Raw genomic sequence first — 18,322 nt, 5'->3', positions numbered from 1 at the left:
GAAATGGATACTAAGTACAACACTCTCTTGGAAAAATCTTTTAACAGCAGCATCTGCTACACACCTCTGATAATAAAAGACTGCAACCCTGTGAAACCAAAGCAGTAACCGAAATCCTTTCTAAAGCAAGCAGCTCACAAAACTGTACAGTCATTTTAAGACCTAAGACAGAAATATTCAAGGATTCAGAGTATTAACAAGGTCAGCAGTCAAACGTCCTCTGCAATGTATTCACTGCTGGGGCTTTGGCCAACAGTATTACAACGATTGTAACTGGATACGTGGCTCCTAATAAATAGGCTTCCATACCAGGACTCCTGCTCAGAGTCATTGTAAACAAGGGAAAGGTTATTTCAGACCTCAAACTATAGCCAGAATCTGCCTCATTTTAACAAATCACTACAAACAGAAGAGCTGGAAACTGTGCCACAGTTTAAGAGACTCTTATGATAAGATTTCCTTATCAGTCAGTCTCTAATTTCTGCCGTGGCACCTTACGTGCTGTTTACCTTGATCACAAGAAAGCACTGCTAATGGCAAAGTTTTTGTAGCCTTGTTAATAAGTATACAAATAGGGCATTCCAAAGGGAGTGCAAAGCCAGACTAGGAGCGCTCTAAAAACTTCAGTCAAGCAAGTCTAGGAAATCCATGCAGGTATAATTGCACCCTAACAAAAAGGAGGCATTTGTGCACATTTCTAACATGTTGTTTTCTAGCCAGAATATTGTATTAACAGAACTGCAGCAGTGACGTTGTTAAAACTAAAGCAAGACCAAGGGCCCAGAGCCTGCTCCATTCCTGACCCAGGTCCTACTGAACTGCCAGCTAAGGTCCCTGTATAAAAGCATCAAGGTGCACCCAGTCACTGTCGCTACAGCTGGTGGTGCGTGGGGCAGGAGAAGGAGCCAGATAAACACCTCAAGGTCCTTACATTTTCTATGAAGAGCTGAGGAGTTAGGCCATGCATTCCCTTAATCACTGCAAGGATTTATGAGTGGCCTATGGAGGACAGGGATTTTGTCATCTGCTGTACTTGCAGTTCACAGAAGCCAAGACAGATGAGGGACAGAGACAGACTGACCCCATGCATAACAGAACCTGTCACCACCTCGTTAAGGTGGGCAACTTCTCTGCATTAGCACACTCAGTCATTCAGGTCCAAAGCAATTACATCAAGCCCAATTTATTGTTTCACCTTCCCCCCGGCACTTATTTACCTGCAGCAGACACCTCTATGCAGCAGCATCCAATTTGCTGCAACAGGCCCGATTAAAAGTTAATCCCAAGTACAAGAAAAAAATTACCCTTCAAATACAAACTATGTCTGAGTTGAAAGGGAAAAAAAAAAAAAAAGTCACGCTTACTTTTTGATCTCCTCCTCCACCGCATTCACCCCTTCTGTTTGAGGGTTCTGGAATTTGTTAGTAGCACTTCCAAAGTCACACAGGACATAGTGGCCACGATCATGCAGCAGGATGTTTTCAACCTAGGAGCATCACAGACAAATACAAAATCACTCAGACAAAAAACCAAAAACCACACATTCGTTTCCTTTAGATGAGCCAGGGGTTTTAGTGCCTGAAGACATATCAGACATGTCTGACATAAAAGCGTAACATGACAGCAGAGAAAATATGCATCACATCTCTGTCACATCTCCTAAAATAGAAGTCAAATCACAGCAGCATAGTCGTAACGCTGCCTTCCATCCTGCCACCTCTCCTTTCGCAAGCACATCACCTTGCCTCTACTAAGACTACTACGTGCTTCAGGACAAGAGCTGTGTCCCGGTGTCTCTAGTGCTCAACTTCCCTGAGCTACTGTCACCCACGGTCTGGCAGCTGAATTTTGGGACAGCTAATACAAGCTGTCCACAGCTTTATAAAGGGCTATACCCCCTCGCTGGCTAAGCGGGGTGGAGAGGAGGCAAACGGATGGCAGTGCACGCACGTCTGTACCTTATGAAGTTCGAATGCACCTCCAGGTCTCTGCCTGCATTTCACCTGCCACTTCAGGTCTCATTCAAAACAAACCTCAGCTTATGCTCACACTTGGGTCATCAGATTGGTATCAGAATGTGCTGGGTACCCCATACTCCCTAAACAGTGGTTGTATCAGCAGAGGTTCCTCCAGGCTGCTGAGAAGATGATGCCTTTCTTTCAAATATTATTTGGTAGCTTGAATCAGACAACTGAAACAAATGCTGAAAACACACACCTGGGATAGCTGAAAAAATATATATATATTTTAAAAAAAAAAAAAAATCAGCAAAGTCACTGCCCTTTCCCTGAATACTCACACTTGATCATGCATTAACAAAAAATCTAGCTTGCATCCACTTAAAGCTGTCTAAATGTTACGACACTGACACAAGATGTGGAAAAACCTGGGTTCAGTTCCTTGCTTTGGCAGAGCATCCCTGTATTCCAGTTCCTCATCTGTACAGCAGCATTAACAGCATGTTCTCTCAAGGGAACACACACAATTTTTAATGTATTTATCTTCAATGTCAAATGCTCAGATACGAGAGAAAACATGCTGCTCATATATTTTAAAAAAATCACCAGATAAGGGCTCGCTAACAAAACCTTTTGGAAGTAGACCTCCCCATCAAGGATGATCTTTGCAAGAAGGAAAGAAAAAGAAGGAGTCAGCATTTTAAGGATCAGAACACGCAGCCAAATTAGAGCAGCTGAAGGGGGAAACGCTGGCTTGAAACCAAGGGTTAAACAACGCCCCTTCCCCCCTCTGCTATCCATCTGCTTTGAATAAAGCATTGCACACAGATGTTCTCCCTAGCAGATCAACACTGACAGCATTATTCCCTATTCCCTGCAAATACTCGTCAAACATTTCCAGAAGAGTCCTTCCACTTTATCTGGCTGTGAAGTCCGAGGTGACTTCTTATTGAAATATCCTGCAATTTGTTAAACGTCAGCACTGGACTATCCAGCAACCAGGCTTGCTCAGTAACTTCCACAAAAAGACAAAAACAAAACAAAACATGCCGCAAAACAAAGTACCTGAATTACTACTACTGACTGCCAGGCCAGAGCAAACTGTCTCTTAAACAGAGTACGGAGGTACCTTCTCCCAGTCAAACACTCAGAAAGCTGCAATCCAGTTTTCAGCACTGCTGAGCGCTTACAACTCTGGCTGCAGTCTTGGATAGGCCCAAAGTCAGATTTAGACCCCAAACAAAAATCTTTAAGGGGAACTATGAATTGCCTTAAGTGTAGTTAGTTACAGAATGTGGCTAGCTTCTCTCTCTACTCTCTGAAACAAATGCCCTTCTTTGCTAAAACCAGAAGTCATAAAAACACTGCACAGACACAGACTGGCAAGGGGTAAGGAATAAGGCTTTCTTTAACTAGCAAAATCAACGCACATTATCCTCTCCTGAGAGCAATGGCTTCTAAGGCTGGCATTTGGGAGGGATGCACAACCAAGGGACACTTTCTGACTGCTTTCCAGCGACTTAGGTCTCTTCAGAAATGTTTAAGCTTCCCTTCCTCCCCTGGCACCATTCACTATTTACTTCTGAAGGCTTGTTTAGTATTTCATAGCAAAGAAATTAATGCAACGTGACACCCAAGAACGCTAACTGATTTTGGCACAGGCATATTTTTAACACGGTCGATACAAGGGTTTACCATTAGAGGACTGAATGATTTTACATATCCCACACTGAACACAGATCCATCCAAACAAATTCCAGGCAAAGGCTTGTTGGGCATCGGGGCAAGACTTGGCATTACAAAGAAGGGTGACGGAAGAAGGCCCAGAGGTAACAGCAGCACAGTGTGACTGTCTTATCACACCTCAGAGAACTGCAACACTGGGAGGACTCCTGCTAAAATGAAAGAAGAAACTAAATCCTTATCGTGAGAGCACAACCTTCTGGTTATTTCAGAAAATCAGGAAAGGAAAGAAGATGTTTTAATCAACAGCATCCTCTGGGTTGACTGACACCGTATTTTGCTGTATCCTGCTGCGTGTCTACTACAAGAAAATTCAGCCGCTCATCTGCAAGCCAGTCATCTCCTCCTGGAACCAGATGGGTTCAGACTGGCAGCATCATCACAGGTAGAAGTGGGAAACCTCTCACTGCAGAAGGCTCCGATCTGTAGAAATCAAAGTTGGCTCTAAGCTGGTGCTTTGAACTACACACATTATAGTGTGTGAGACTGGAAAGACAAGGTTAAACATAAAACAAGTTATGCGAACAACTGCCACTAGGTATAGAGTAGTCGTATAAATCGTGATCATCAGCCCTAGATAGATTTTCCCCTCCCTCCACCTCACTAAATGCTACTCCTCTGGCATCTGACAGTTACAGTTTCTCTATAGATTCCAACTTAGAAGCAGAGACTTCACAGCCAGGGTAACATAACACATAGCCATAAGAAGGTCTGGCCATTTATTCTTCGCTGTTAAAAGGCTTAACCTAAAGATACAGGAAGCGTTCTTACTCCAGAGAGAGAAGAACAAAACCAAACTTTTTAGGGAATGCCCTGCAGCAGCCTATGAACCCCGAGGGCGAGTAAGATACCTGCAAGAGCAAAGGTAATCACGCAAGGGAAGCCTTCTGCCCCGTAGGCTTACGCTGCCTCTGCAGGGGTCCCAACCAGGGCAGAGGCAGCACATAGAATCACAGAATCATTTGGTTGGAAAAGCCCTTCAAGATCATCAAGTCTAGCTCTTCCCGTTCCCCATGGCCAACCTCACCCTGCCCTGGCACAACTTGAGGCCGCTGCCCCTCGTCCCATCGCCCCTTCCCTGGGAGCAGAGCCCGACCCCCCCGGCTCCCCCCTCCTCTCAGGCAGGTGTAGGCAGCGATGAGGGCTCCCCTCAGCCTCCTCTGCTCCAGGCTGAACACCCCCAGGTCCCTCAGCTGCTCCTGAGGGTCCTCCTAATTTTTAGGAAAAAGTAGCATCAATATATGCCTGTTTTTATGGCAGTCCATCAAACTAAACATCACACCCTGTACAGCACAGCATGCAGGCGAGAGCGCACAGGGACAGACTGACACAGCAGCTGAGAGTTAACCACCTGATCAGGAAGGAAAACCTTAACAAACAGAGCCATGACACTACTATCTTTTTCGTGGCCTTTTTTCGTAGTGTGATGTCCACTTTTGCCTATAGGCACGCTGCTTAAAGGTGCTGTTGTCCCCAGCTGTTGGTCACTTCCCACCAGTTAGAGACTGTGCCAATACGAGGCTGTTCTGCTTCAGGCAGAGGCTGTTGGGTTTACACAAAATCACAGCCACAGGCCGCTGAAACCGGTCCAGCTGCGCTTGTCTGGAAGGGCTTAAAGACTATTCACGCCATCCCTTCTGCTGGCAGAGCTCTCTGGGCATGAACCTCCAGTGTTAGAGCAACATCAAAGAGCTGGAAGGCAAAAAAAGCCTCCAGTCTCCACACAGCTGTCTGCAAAGTCAACATCTGCCCACTCTTCAACAGAGTTACGGTCACCCCAACACGTCCACCTACCCAGTGGACACCTTTCCTGACACTCAGAACTTGTAGAAAACTTTTCTGGCCCTTACTGTCTCTTGGAATTGCAGCTCTCCCTCCACATTATTAACTTTGTACTCAAAGTGAAAACATATCTAAATCACTCATTTTGTGTTAGCACTTAGATCCCCAATTGTGACTGGAGCTCCAGAGGTCATTGAGACAGAAATAATACAATATTCAACTGGGAAACACGTCTCCAAGCAGAGAAGAACCAACTCTCTGACCTTGGGCACAGCTTACCAACCTAGAGCCAGGCCTGGCAAAAACGTTACGGATCCAAGCACACATCAGACTGCAACAGTCTGTTTCAATTGCAACTCAGCATAGAAAGTAACATTCAAGATCAACTCACTAATCCATCACAGATGTCCCAGGATTTATTCACATGCCACACAATGATTTTGTTCTTTGTTAAAAAAAAAACCAAAACAAAACAGGGATTGGCCAAAAAAGGTAACAGCAGCAGTTAGTATCAACGGTAGATATTCCTGTTCCTAACAGGATCACAGAATCATTTAGGTTGGAAAAGACCTCGAAGACCACCAAGCCCACCCGCCCCCCTACCCCTGCCATCCCACCACTAAACCCTGGCCCTAAGCACCACGTCTGCCCGGCTTTTAAATCCCCCCCGGGATGGGGACTCGACCCCTTCCCTGGGCAGCCAAGCCTCGTCCTCTCACACCAGTCTTCCTTACCTATATAGACCCCTGCAAGATGCCCACAGACCTTAACAGCTTTAAATCCAGGCCTCGAATTTATCAGACTCCACCCATTTCACTCTAGAAAAAACCATATGTCAGACTTGTTCCATATATTCAAACTGACTGAGCAGTGGGGTCACAATCATTTGACACACGTTCAAGCACACCAAACCCTGAGGATTTCCCCCCCCACACCCCGTGTGCTACCTGGCTCATGTGGCAATCTTTTCCTCCAATAAACCAACGGCCGGCGGCACAAAACAAACATCTGTTGAGGGCTCTGAAAACAGAACCTGACCCACAAAGCACATCTGAATTTCAAATGTACACAGGAGCCTCCTTCTTGGCTGAATATATTATTCAGGCGGTTTACAAGCTGGTTGAGAGGAAAGGGAACGTCTTTTTGATTGTTTGTTTGATTATAGGCATGGGATTTTTCAAAAGCTCTCCCCGATGGCCTAGCTCTGTTCCCAGCTAAGCACACAGAGTTTTACAATGCCCTTTCATGGTCAACAGAGTTAGAGGCCAGTTTCAAAAGCTTCTAACGACTCCTGCCCCAAGGCCAACATCTCTGGAGGGATCCTTTTAATGTGGGTCTAGGAAACAAATTTGCAGCATGCTTTTTGTGAACTCCCTCACAACATCAATAGTGTTTCAGGTGGTAGAAAGTCACGGTGAATAATTAATCAGACACATTCTGGCACATCTGTGCAAAACAGAACTATTCACAAACATTTGTGGTTTTTAAGTAGATCTATAGTTGGTAAACATATGCTAAGCAGCAATGAGAGGCTCATTTCTTTTTTTACCTTCCAATAGAGAAAGGTATTTATGCCCCCTTTTCCTCATTACTAACAACAGAAACACAGTACCAGCATTCAAAGCCCGTCTGCCATGGCGTAGGCAGCAGACAGACGCGTCAAGGAGGACGCACGCTCCCTGCTGTATTACCGAGTCCACATCTCACCTTCAAATCCCTGTGGATTATTGGCGTTTTACACTGATGCAACCTGGCTACGGCTTCGCAGGTGTCGCAAAAGATCTGCAGGACCTCATTCTCCGTGAACCCCGTCTGCAGGCGTTGGTTCATGAGGTTCACCACTTGACCTCCTGAGGAGAAACAGACACCAAGAATCACAGCAGGTACACAAAATAAGGTCTGGCCTGGTCTAAGCCCCAGTCCTACCAGACATACCTTGCCTTAGTCAGCTCCCCGTCAAACTGCCCGTACAGTCAGCGCACAAGAAGTTCCCGAGTTCACATTCAAAATTCGCACCAAGCCTTCCCCAGAGGCTTTTTGCAATCTGCTTACTCATCTTGTTTCATTCTCATTTCCTCACTTAAATCCCAGGGAGTTTTGCATATCTGCTGGCCGGCGTTACATCTCATCTCGTCTTTGAACAACACTTCAAGAGCAGCAAGTTAGCTTCTACGACCCACATTCACCTGGCTGTGTTAACAGTCAAATGTGATTCTGACTAAGCCGTATCTTCTTCAACATAAGACTTCTGTCAGACTAGAGGAATAAAAGGCTGAACTTGGGGCACCCACAGTCCACAAAATAGTTCGCCACATGTAAGCAAGAGGAGGGAGAAAGAGACACACTCAAGAAACCCATACACTACTAAATGACTCGGCTAAAAATCACTGACTGGCAAAAAAATTAAAAATCCGTCCATAACAAGGGAAACTCCAGACAAACAAAAGCAAGTTTTCATGAATGAGTCCTGAATTTGCCCCAACTTTGAGGTTTTGTTGCTGTTAAGGCCTTTTCAAAACGATCCACACAGAGGTTCTTTCCCCCCTCAAAACACCCTATACAGGCAGAGAAAACAACTCCTTTCTGGACCTTCAGCAAAGGAAAACTCTATCGTTTCACATCACAAGTGTCAGAAAACTTTATTTTCATGGTACAAAAGAAAAGCTCAGCTGAGTAAGTAGTACAGCTGTGAACATTTTGCACTCAAAAGGAGTGCAGTTCAGCACACAAAGACACACTGATTTCGTTTGGAAGCTCTTTGACACAAAAGGAAAGTAACAAGGGAAAATCCAACATGTAACAGCAATTCCTGTGCTTCAGTCTGAATGTTGGGGCCAAGAGGCAGGTGTGCATCGAACAGAGCATCTGGCAACAGAAAGCCACATGAGGAATTCCACCTTGCAGCTCTCCTCCTTTCAGACAGAAGGAAACACCTTAGAAAGATGGATTTTACTCCATCAGCCCAAAATTTGGCATAGAGGGGAGGCTAATGCAGCTGGAGGGAGTGCATTCTGAACTGCTGTGGTTGGTACTTCGCTCCACAGTGGGGTCTGCACTGTGGAGCTCAGTATGGATTTACTACCACTGCCAGGCCTATTTCTTACAACACTCCTTGTTATGTTTAGGTTTAAGCTTACAGAGAACTTTTGTAATGATTCCTTCAGCAAAGCTACACATAAGGTTCTTCCTTTTACCAGCAAACAAACCCAATGCAAGTTAGTCAAGATTCTTGCATCGAAACAAAACAGCAGAGAGGGGACAGCAGAACAGAAAGCTGTACCCTACGTGCTTAAAGGCATTTTAGCACCTAGTTGTTCTGGCTACAATGCACGTGGCTTCAGTTAAAAGCCAAACAGTCCCAAGAATACCTATTTCCATCAGCTGCCACCATGCAAAACAGCCACAGACTTCTGAAGTCACCTGGCCAGAACATTATTTTTGTTTAACACTATTCCTGCGAGAGGCATTTGAGCACAGCTCATGCGTCATTTTCCAAACACCACATCCTAGCCACAAGAGATCAAAGCTTTGGGACAGCTGGAAAAGACTGGAAGAGCCTGTCTAGCTAGAGACAGCCAAGCAAAAAGGTCAGAGGTAAAAGGAATACTTTTTTGCTTCATTTCAAGATTCTTCCAGAACAATCCCAAGTCAGGCTGAAGTGGAAAAAGTTTGCAATATGACATAAAGTGAAGAATTTCATCCCACAGCCTGGCAGCTTTTTGTCCACCTTCTTGCGTGGACCAGCCCATGGAAAGCAGCAATATGTATTTAAGGGTTCTCCTTCACAAGAGGAAGGATCTAGAACCACCCTGGGCAGAGGCAAAGGTGGTACCAGTCCCACTAACAGGGTCAACACAGCCTCACGAACCATCCACTTCTCCACACTTAGCTTTGGCTTTGCTTTGTTCAGAACGGTTCCTTGGTAGCCAAGGAAGGACCAGGCCTAGGAACAGGTCTGGGTTTTTTAAAGGAAGATGATGTGCAAGTTTCCGGTAAGCACCAAAAAGGGACAAATCTACCAATGAAGAATACGTTGAGCCCACACTCACCTCGACAGAAGTCCATCAGTATCAGCACTTCCCAGACGTCGCCGCTGCTTACTGAGTTTATACTGGAATCAATGTACCCGACAATGTTCTTGTGGCCAGATAGGTCCCGCTGTAAGATAACCAAAGTCAAAGCATAAACCAGCCATACCGAGTGAGCGACATTTTAATCTGGTTCCTCTACACTGAACAGCCTTCCTAGCTATTCTCCTACACAGGCACAAGCTTCTGCCGCTTTGGATTAACCGTCATGCAAAACTTGAACAAACCTGAGATCTGTCTCTACCTGTTTTCCTTCCAGAAGGATTTGAGACAAACAGCAGAGGAAGAGCGAACCTGACAAATTAACTTGTCCAGGCATCGGTCCAGATTTTTGCATGTTCCCCTAGATGGCCCAGGCCAAGCTACATGGAGCTGCTCCTCTTTTAAACAGAAGGGAGAACAGGGCAGATGTTTTGTGGTGGTCACGCACAGTACGTGCTGTCCTTACTTTTCTCATCTTCTGCTGGCAAATAGCATCTCAAACCTTCGCATGCTCAAAAAACCCCACTAGGGCAATAAAATAAATTTTAACCTCGCTTTGAGAAGTACCTCATTTTAAGTAACTCGATGGGTTAAAGCACAAGTTCTCATATCAGTGACTTATCCATGACACATGCTAAACCTGCAGGGAAAAGTCATTACTTTAGGACTGCCAGTGTCACACACACTCCCAGGCATGACAGCCAGTCCAGTTCCATGTCCAGCTTCACCAGTAAAAGAAATCAAGATTCTGCTGGCCACATTCTGCTGTAATGCTGTAGGGTTGCAAAGGTGCAGTGAAGTTTAAAATAATTCTGTATTGCACAAAAGCTAGGAAAGAAGAAAATATTTCTTTTTAGTGACGTGCTGGTTCTTCGGGACAAAGATCAGAGCTTCTGATAAGATTCAGTACAGGCACAAGCGGGCCTGCCAAGTGAGAAGGATACTTCATCCTCACTGTCCAGGTTAGCCATGCATTGCAAAGAGGCACCAAAGACATGGAGACAATAGAAAGCATCAGCAAATAAAATCCAAGTACGCTGCGCTCACAAAGCTTGTTAAAACCTTTGATGTAAGATCTAATCTCAAATTTTCCTATGTAGCATTAGCTACAGAGATGACAAAGCATGCCCAAAAGCTTCACTACACTATCGCACCAACTCCAGAAGTTAACTTTAAAGGTATTAACCTAATTAAAAGCTACTTCAAAAGACACACCCAGAATTGCTACAGGTAAGAGTTTCTGATGTGAAGATCATCTACCCCGACCTATACCTCTTGTTGTCAATTAGCAGAATGAGGGTTTTATTTTTCCTTCCCCACCTCGCAGTTCCTCTAAATGTTCATCAATATCTTTGAATAGAACTTCAAAAGTGGCACTTCCCGTGTTTACCAGGCTCCAAACAAGACTAAGCAAATCTATTTGGATCATCTCCATTTTTTTTTTTTTTTTAGAGATGCTAAGTTTAAAACAGCTATTAAAAATAGCCATCATACAACCCCTCGTACCAAAAATCTAGAGAAACATCACAGTGCTAATTATAAACGCTTCCTTGTTTTGAAAGCCCAGGCAGTAACTACCCCACAAATACTGTTTTAATCTATCAACCTCACCGACACCGAGATAGCCTTCATGCCAACACAAAACATTAGAAGCTATTGTGATACAAATTCATCTCAGGATGGAGGTCTCCCATTCATGCACTGATTTGAGTTCAGAGACGGTTACATCAGAATCATCAGCTTTTTCTGATGACGTCTAAAAGGCTCCAGACTCAAGCCCTGAAAATTGTTAGACTTTGAAGAGCTCGGCAATTCCCTCTCCCTTTAAGTCATGGCGTTGACACAGGAGGTTTTTTCCTCCCCTCATTTTCCTGAGATTCCCTCTGCTTTTTCAGCTCCCATGTTTTTCTTGTCCATTGAAACTGTTTACATTTTAAATAATTCAATACAAGATTTTCACACAGTCGCATAACTCCAGGAATTAGGTCTTTCCAAAAGAAAACCCACAGTTTGTGACACGACACTTCGCGGATCACCGGCAGAAGGTGACCAGGCTCTCACACCTTCCACCCCCAGTCGGGAGCCCCTGTAGAAAGCGGTGACTTACCATGATTTGGATTTCTCTTTTGCAGACTTGCAAGTCATACTCGTTATTGACGTACATCCGCTTCAGGGCACATTTCATCCCATTGTTAGTCCTCACAAGAAAGACTATTGCAAATCCACCTGCAGAAGACACAAAATCATCCTATTCATTAACAAAGAAACCTCTTGGCCCTTGCTTCCAAGCCTGTCCCTGCCTCCATCCGCCTTCAGATACAGTCAGAAGAGGGAGGGCACTCAGCAGCGACCAACAGAGCCGGGGTGGGAGCACGCCTTATGTGTGCTTAGCTCCAGAGCTTCCAACTCAGACAGGAACTAAGAGGAATCCAAGGGGGTAAATCTTCAGTTGGTAGAAGCAAAGTTAACATTTAACACCTCTGTAAAACCAAGCAATTACACCAGTTACTTGTCCTGCCAGACAGTCCTTCATTGCTCCATGAATTTCCCTTATGAAGAAGAAAGCTGAAGTATAAACAGCAACGTTGCCTTGGACAGAAATCAGGGCTACAGATCACCCACTGAATTACTGAAGGCCTAAACTTAAAAGGCTTCCCAACTTCTGAAGCATTTAAGTTGCATTACAAAGCTGATTTGTGCAAGAAGCAGAAGAAACCCATCTCCCACACATGGTTTGACGTTAGTGCTTTAAAAAAAAAAAAAAGGATAGCAGAACGAGGGGGAAAAAAACCACCCACACAATTTATTTTGTGGTCATTGCTATTAGTAACATCAGGACTCCCAGGACATACTCAACTTGTTTAGGATGAAAGCCTTTCATCTCTGTTAGCAATGCATCAAAATATATGGGCTCTACATTTGTAGTCCTGGACAGAAATACGAAGCTGATTGAGGATGGAGGAATATAGGCATCAAAGTTTCACACCTGGCTCCCAGAGATCAGAATGAATCAGAACAAAGAGTCGCCCGGATCCAAGTAGCCAAGAAGTGCTGCACAACAGTAAAAAGGGAAGCGCGATGACATTGTCGATGCCACAACCTAAGAGCGCTTCATTTGCTCTCCCTTACCTTACATTACAGCACATATTTCTTTTATGCTTAAGGATTTCTAAAGGATCAGCTCAACAGTAAGTTATGACTCGGTGCTGCTGTAGCCTTCAGAAGTCCCACAACGCCAAGGGCTGTAGTTACACACCATGAAGAGCTAGTCACATCCCAAAGAAGTCTCATTTTAAAAGTTTGAGCCCCTTGGTGATTCCCATTCTTTACAAGCTGCCAGAAACCACCAGATCAACAATACATATATAGTTACATTTGACATGTTTGGACATCATTATTACTAATGGTTATTTGGCACTTAAATTGAGTTCCTCCCCATCACATAGAATGTGACAAGCAAGAAAGCCACATTTGGGTAAAATTTAGTGTTAAAATAGGTTGCATTTGACAGCTCCAGTCTTGCAACAACTGGTGCTTACAAGCTGTTAACAAACCAACCACCACAGCCAAAAGGCCCACTAAAGCTTTTACTAAAACTGGGATTTACTTTTACTAAGAAAAGATTGAAAAAGAGAAAATGATCAGACAATGCTGTGGTATTACAAATTATAACCCCCCCAAGCTTGTTATTTAACAGCTTTTATGGCACCCATCACAGCCCATCTTCCAAAACAACCCCAGAAGAGTTACCCATGCAAATAACATGCACCAGAGCTGCTAAACAAAAACTTCTCTTAGCGTGCAAACCCCTTACTTTTACACATCATAGTTTGCCATAGGAACTAGACCAGGTTTTCCAAGGACGCCACGCTGACTTTTAGGAGCAGAAGTAACAGGTAGCAGCCAGAGAGATGTTGCACAAGATGCAACAGAAAGAAGACGGGGTGGGGGGGGAAGTGTCAAGACTTCATCTGAAGGTCTTGAAAACTATAAGCAAGCTGCAAAATGGATATTCAAATTCGGAAAAATGGGACATGGCCCTGGGATACAAGAAGCCATACAGATGCTGCTCACTCCTGCCAGAGAGGGTTTTAAAACCCTTGCAGTTCTAGAGGGCCTCGTTTCTTCATAGTGCTCAAACTCAGACACAAAAATAACCCCAGCTCTCTCCCTTAAGCTGCTTCAAGTCGAGGATCTCAAATTACAAGTCATTTTTAAGACCTCCTAAACCCGCAGCGGTAGCCTTATTGTTCTACCCTAGCCACATTTGTCTCATTTCTGGAGACCAAATCCGCACACCCCGCTGTGCTATCTTTAGCCCAAAGGATGTCTATGTTGAAAAAAGCAAGACAGCACTCTACTGAATTTTTGCCCCCCTCTTATAACCCACAATGGATCAGTAAGAAATAAGGGACCCATAACCGGCATCGCTTCCCCAATCCCTATTTTCTTAACACATTACGGTTTTTAAAATCATTGGACAGATTGGGTTTAGACTTATTTTTGTAGTTTCTGTACAATATTTCCATGGGCCACAGATAAAATCTAGAGAAAACATTATAAAAAAAAGAATTTGTTTGTTTGTTTTACAGAGTCTCGGTCATCATCAAAACGGTAGCCTTATTGTTCTACCCTAGCCACATTTGTCTCATTTCTGGAGACCAAATCCGCACACCCCGCTGTGCTATCTTTAGCCCAAAGGATGTCTATGTTGAAAAAAGCAAGACAGCACTCTACTGAATTTTTGCCCCCCTCTTATAACCCACAATGGATCAGTAAGAAATAAGGGACCCATAACCGGCATCGCTTCCCCAATCCCTATTTTCTTAACACATTACGGTTTTTAAAATCATTGGACAGATTGGGTTTAGACTTATTTTTGTAGTTTCTGTACAATATTTCCATGGGCCACAGATAAAATCTAGAGAAAACATTATAAAAAAAAGAATTTGTTTGTTTTACAGAGTCTCGGTCATCATCAAAACTTTATGGGAATCACAAGACTTCCCCCCCCAAATGATAAAGTTAGAAGTCATCCATCAGAAGGCTCTGCTGCTCCCCAGGGGTTCAGTTCCCTTCCCCCTGGAGGCCAGTGGGATGCTTTATCTCTGTTTATGTTACTGTGCTCAGCAGAAAGAAACACAAGCTGAGCAGCAAAAATAGATCAATTAAACTTTATTAAAAAAAGCAGAGCCACTAAATCCAGGGAACAACTTCTAAATCTGTGCATCAGCTGAAGCGGGACTGGTACCCCTTCAGACCAACTGCTAATGTCTCATTAGCAAACTTGGGCACGGTACCCTTCCTCTAGTCTGGATCCTGTGCAAATTAACCAAGTCACTCCTAGAGCACCCTCGCTAGAGTACGAACATCACGCTGTTTTGCTTACAAGCAACCAGGGCCAAGTGGCAAAGAAAACTCCAGTCTATGCAACGGGGACCATAGCTAAACCATCCCGAGAGTTTGAAGGAAGGAGAAATTGAGAATCTAAAAAACAAAATAAAAGAATTAAGTAAGTTAATGCTTTCTGGTACAGGACTGCAACATCAACACATAGGGACCTGACAGAAATATGGCCCAGACCATCTTCGAAATGGAGCAGCAGGAGAGGAATACGTAAGGTGGAGCTGCCTCCAAGGAAGAAGCAGCCTGCAACATCTGCAGAGTTGTCCCAGTACTCACACAAATCGTAGGAAAATCACATCCTCGTGCCCTTCTCTCTCTTACCTTTAACTCCTGCAAACTTCAGCTGACGACACCACAAATGGAAGCTGTGCAAAAATCATTTAACTTATTTTGTCTCCAAATACAGCTACCAATTTGGTTACGTTATTATTAAACTCCCACTGACTGCAGATTAAAGCACGACAATTTTGCTACTAGTAAAAGCAGCATGCTTCTCTCCAGAGAAAACCAGTATTGATGTAATCAGGGTACATACAGCAATTTTTACACAGCAATCTAGAGTAAGCGACTTTGCCATCAGAGAAGCAAAACGTGACGATCCACATCCACTCCAGAGAGGATGCAAAGTTTTACTTTCTGAACAACTAATACATCATCTGGTCTGATTGCTTCCATTAAAGCAGACCATAATATTCCTTCCAAAGTAGTTTACTGAGCCCAGGTTTTGACTGTACCCAAGATTTCGTCCAGAAAGGCACAACATCATCAAGAAAGTCTAACTTCCCTCAGGTAGTCATTCCACTTTTACATCAGAAAAGGTGTGGAAAATGCCACCCTAATTTGAATTTCTCTGCATTAATTACACCTTCTGCTGCTAATTGGCTTCAGCACTCCCAGTTTTGCACGCAGAGAATGGGACTGTGAAACAGTAAGAGAGCAGGAGGCTGAGGGGGGTGGAAAGCGATAGAGACAGAGCACAAAGAAGAGCTACTTCTTGCCCCACTCCTCATACTCAAACGACTCTAGCAGCGCAAGGCCCGAGCCCGCTAGCAGGACGGACCGGCCAATTTTAACACCTGCAGACTGGCTTCCAAAAGAAGCAGCAGGTGCACAGGCAGGGCAGAGAAATCAGGCCACCGGCTTTCATGCATCGCACACGTATTTACAGAAACGGGGCTTGATCACACCCACGTGCCAGAGCACAGCCGAGCTACGACAGGAATCCTGCTCCTTCCAGGAGCGTTTTGGGCTGTAGGTCTTTCCAGGCCAAGGTCAGCCCTATTGGTGTATCTGCTTATAGGCTTCTCACACAACCACCGCTGTATATCTGAACGTCTGGAAATGGCAGGGATGCCTTTAGCGGTCTGTACCTAGACCTAGAGAGATTTCCTTTTAAGTCTCTCATGCACAAGGGATGATTTTGGAGCTCTGGGCCCATCCCTCACCTGCCAAGCCCCGGCACATTTATCCCTGTCTGCTCACAAGCTGCAAAAGAAAACAGCACTGGCCTGAAACTGTTGCATTGCAAAAAAAGGTTAGCAGTAACGCGTCATCATCGTTTTAAGGTTAGGGATTAAGGTGCATAAGTAGGTTACTGGCTAATACACTTGAAGCATTTTGAAGCACTTGAAACCTTTTCATGGGCAACTGTGGCCAACGCTTCAGATTCATGCTAAGAGAGCAGTTCCAGAAGGACCCGCGCTCCTACAGCTACCTCAAAAGCAGCACCTTTGTTGGTAAGCAGCAGACATAAAACACAGTACACATTTTTCAGCAAGGTATGACAGAGAAGAGGGGAAGGAGGACCCAAATAGATGGCTGAAATGTTCACTTGGCAGCATGAGACAGCCCAGAACAGCGATGCTGTTCAGCGCAGCCCAGGAAGGGACGGAGCTATCAAGCACCTGGACCGCAGCCAGTGCTAACGAAGACTTGCTAATGGATTTAAGAGTTTTCTTTCACCTACCACGCAGCGTTATGCAGTAGAGGAGGGACCTGTTTGCAGAAGCTGAGGGGTGTCTTCTCCTATGGGTCGCAGGGGTAAGGACGGGTGCTGCCCAGCTCTTGCTGTCTGCCTGGTCACCGCTGCACTGAACAAGCGGGTTTTGCTTTGACAATTCACCCGGCGCTCATTGGAACTCTGATGGTTTTTCACAGCGTCCATGCTGAAATGGATAACTCACTTTAGCCTTGAACTACCTTGCTAACAGCTGCTCCCCGCTGGTTAACCCTTCCTCCTCCCACACTGCGGATCTACAGCATTGCCACTTTGTTAGCCTCAAGGACTACTTTCAGCTTCCAGAGCCTCGGACCACAACCAGTTTCTCCTTCCTTATTCCAGTCCAACCCCCAACTTTGCTAAATCTGGGCAAAGTTGAAAGGAAATAGATCAAAGACAAATTGACAAGCAATTACTATGAAGCACTGCCAGATGCACATTACGGGACCATTTACTTCTATTTTAGTGAGCGGCAAGTAAGACAACCCTTCCAGCGGCCAGAAATTGCCAGCTCTAATGCACTATGCCAGCTCCAATACAATAGACAGACATGCCAGGATTTGTGTAACTCCAAGCCAGCCAAGGTCAGCTCAAGAGCCTGCGCTGCCTCAAGTGAAGTTAGAGAGCTGTGCCACGCGTGGCCGGGGAGGGCAGGTCACACACAAGGCAGAGCTTAGGGGCAAAGCAATCCAGACACTAGGAACATCCTCACATCTTTGCCGGTAGAGCCTTTTTTTTTTTTTCCCCCCAGTATACATATGGAAAGTGAAAGGCAAGAGAGCAGTCCAGGCTTCAGATGCAGTAGAGCAAATAAATCCAGAGACTTTGCAAGCACCAGAAGGGAGAGAAGCAAGAACTGAGCCTGAGAGTCAGCTCAGAGGACGGCGCTCCTATGCATTTGTAAACAAGTACCTGTGACTGAGTTCTGAAGGAAATTCAACTCTTTTCCCATACGAGCCAGCAGAAGCTAAAATCCCCCTTTCATTCTAAGGCAGGACAAGTTATTTATATGCTCATCCTCAAGACATATTAACATTGGTGAACAGGTAGTGCTCAGTCAGTATTGCAATCAGCATCAGCTTCGAGCCAGCAACAGCCACAGGTCTCTTGGGAAACATCACTGTCTTTGGCACTTAGGCCTGCATCTACTTCTGCAACAGCATGGGAACACAGTTATCTTGCTGCACGCTTCTGGCCTGACTGTTCTTGCTAACTGGTTTTAGGATAACCTGAGAGGGAAGGGGGTGGGGTGAAAAAAGGGAAAGTTTCAGTTATCTCTAGTCAATACAGATACCAGAGCAATTTTCCATACAGGTTTGTGTCAGTGTACTGGCCAGTTCCCAGCACTGGTAGTTATATTTTCA

At 44.8% G+C, this 18,322-nt stretch overlaps 1 protein-coding gene across 1 annotated transcript in view; it reads right to left on the bottom strand.

The window, feature by feature from the left end:
• Nucleotides 1-18,322, bottom strand: part of AAK1 (AP2 associated kinase 1) — a gene marked incomplete at its 5' end in the record, with an annotated part of 83,083 nt that overhangs the window by 43,612 nt on the left and 21,149 nt on the right. The window contains 4 exons of the mRNA XM_035898906.1: nucleotides 1,365-1,486; nucleotides 7,191-7,333; nucleotides 9,533-9,641; nucleotides 11,661-11,779. Of these exons, the coding sequence (XP_035754799.1) occupies nucleotides 1,365-1,486; nucleotides 7,191-7,333; nucleotides 9,533-9,641; nucleotides 11,661-11,779 (493 nt within the window). The remainder of the gene's footprint in view (nucleotides 1-1,364; nucleotides 1,487-7,190; nucleotides 7,334-9,532; nucleotides 9,642-11,660; nucleotides 11,780-18,322) is intronic.

The sequence above is a fragment of the Egretta garzetta genome, unplaced genomic scaffold (assembly GCF_000687185.1).
Source record: "Egretta garzetta isolate BGI_Z169 unplaced genomic scaffold, ASM68718v1 scaffold238, whole genome shotgun sequence".
NCBI classification, from domain to species: domain Eukaryota; kingdom Metazoa; phylum Chordata; class Aves; order Pelecaniformes; family Ardeidae; genus Egretta; species Egretta garzetta.
The sequence above is the reverse complement of the archived record's forward strand: the minus strand, read 5'-3'. Positions and strand labels throughout refer to the sequence as shown.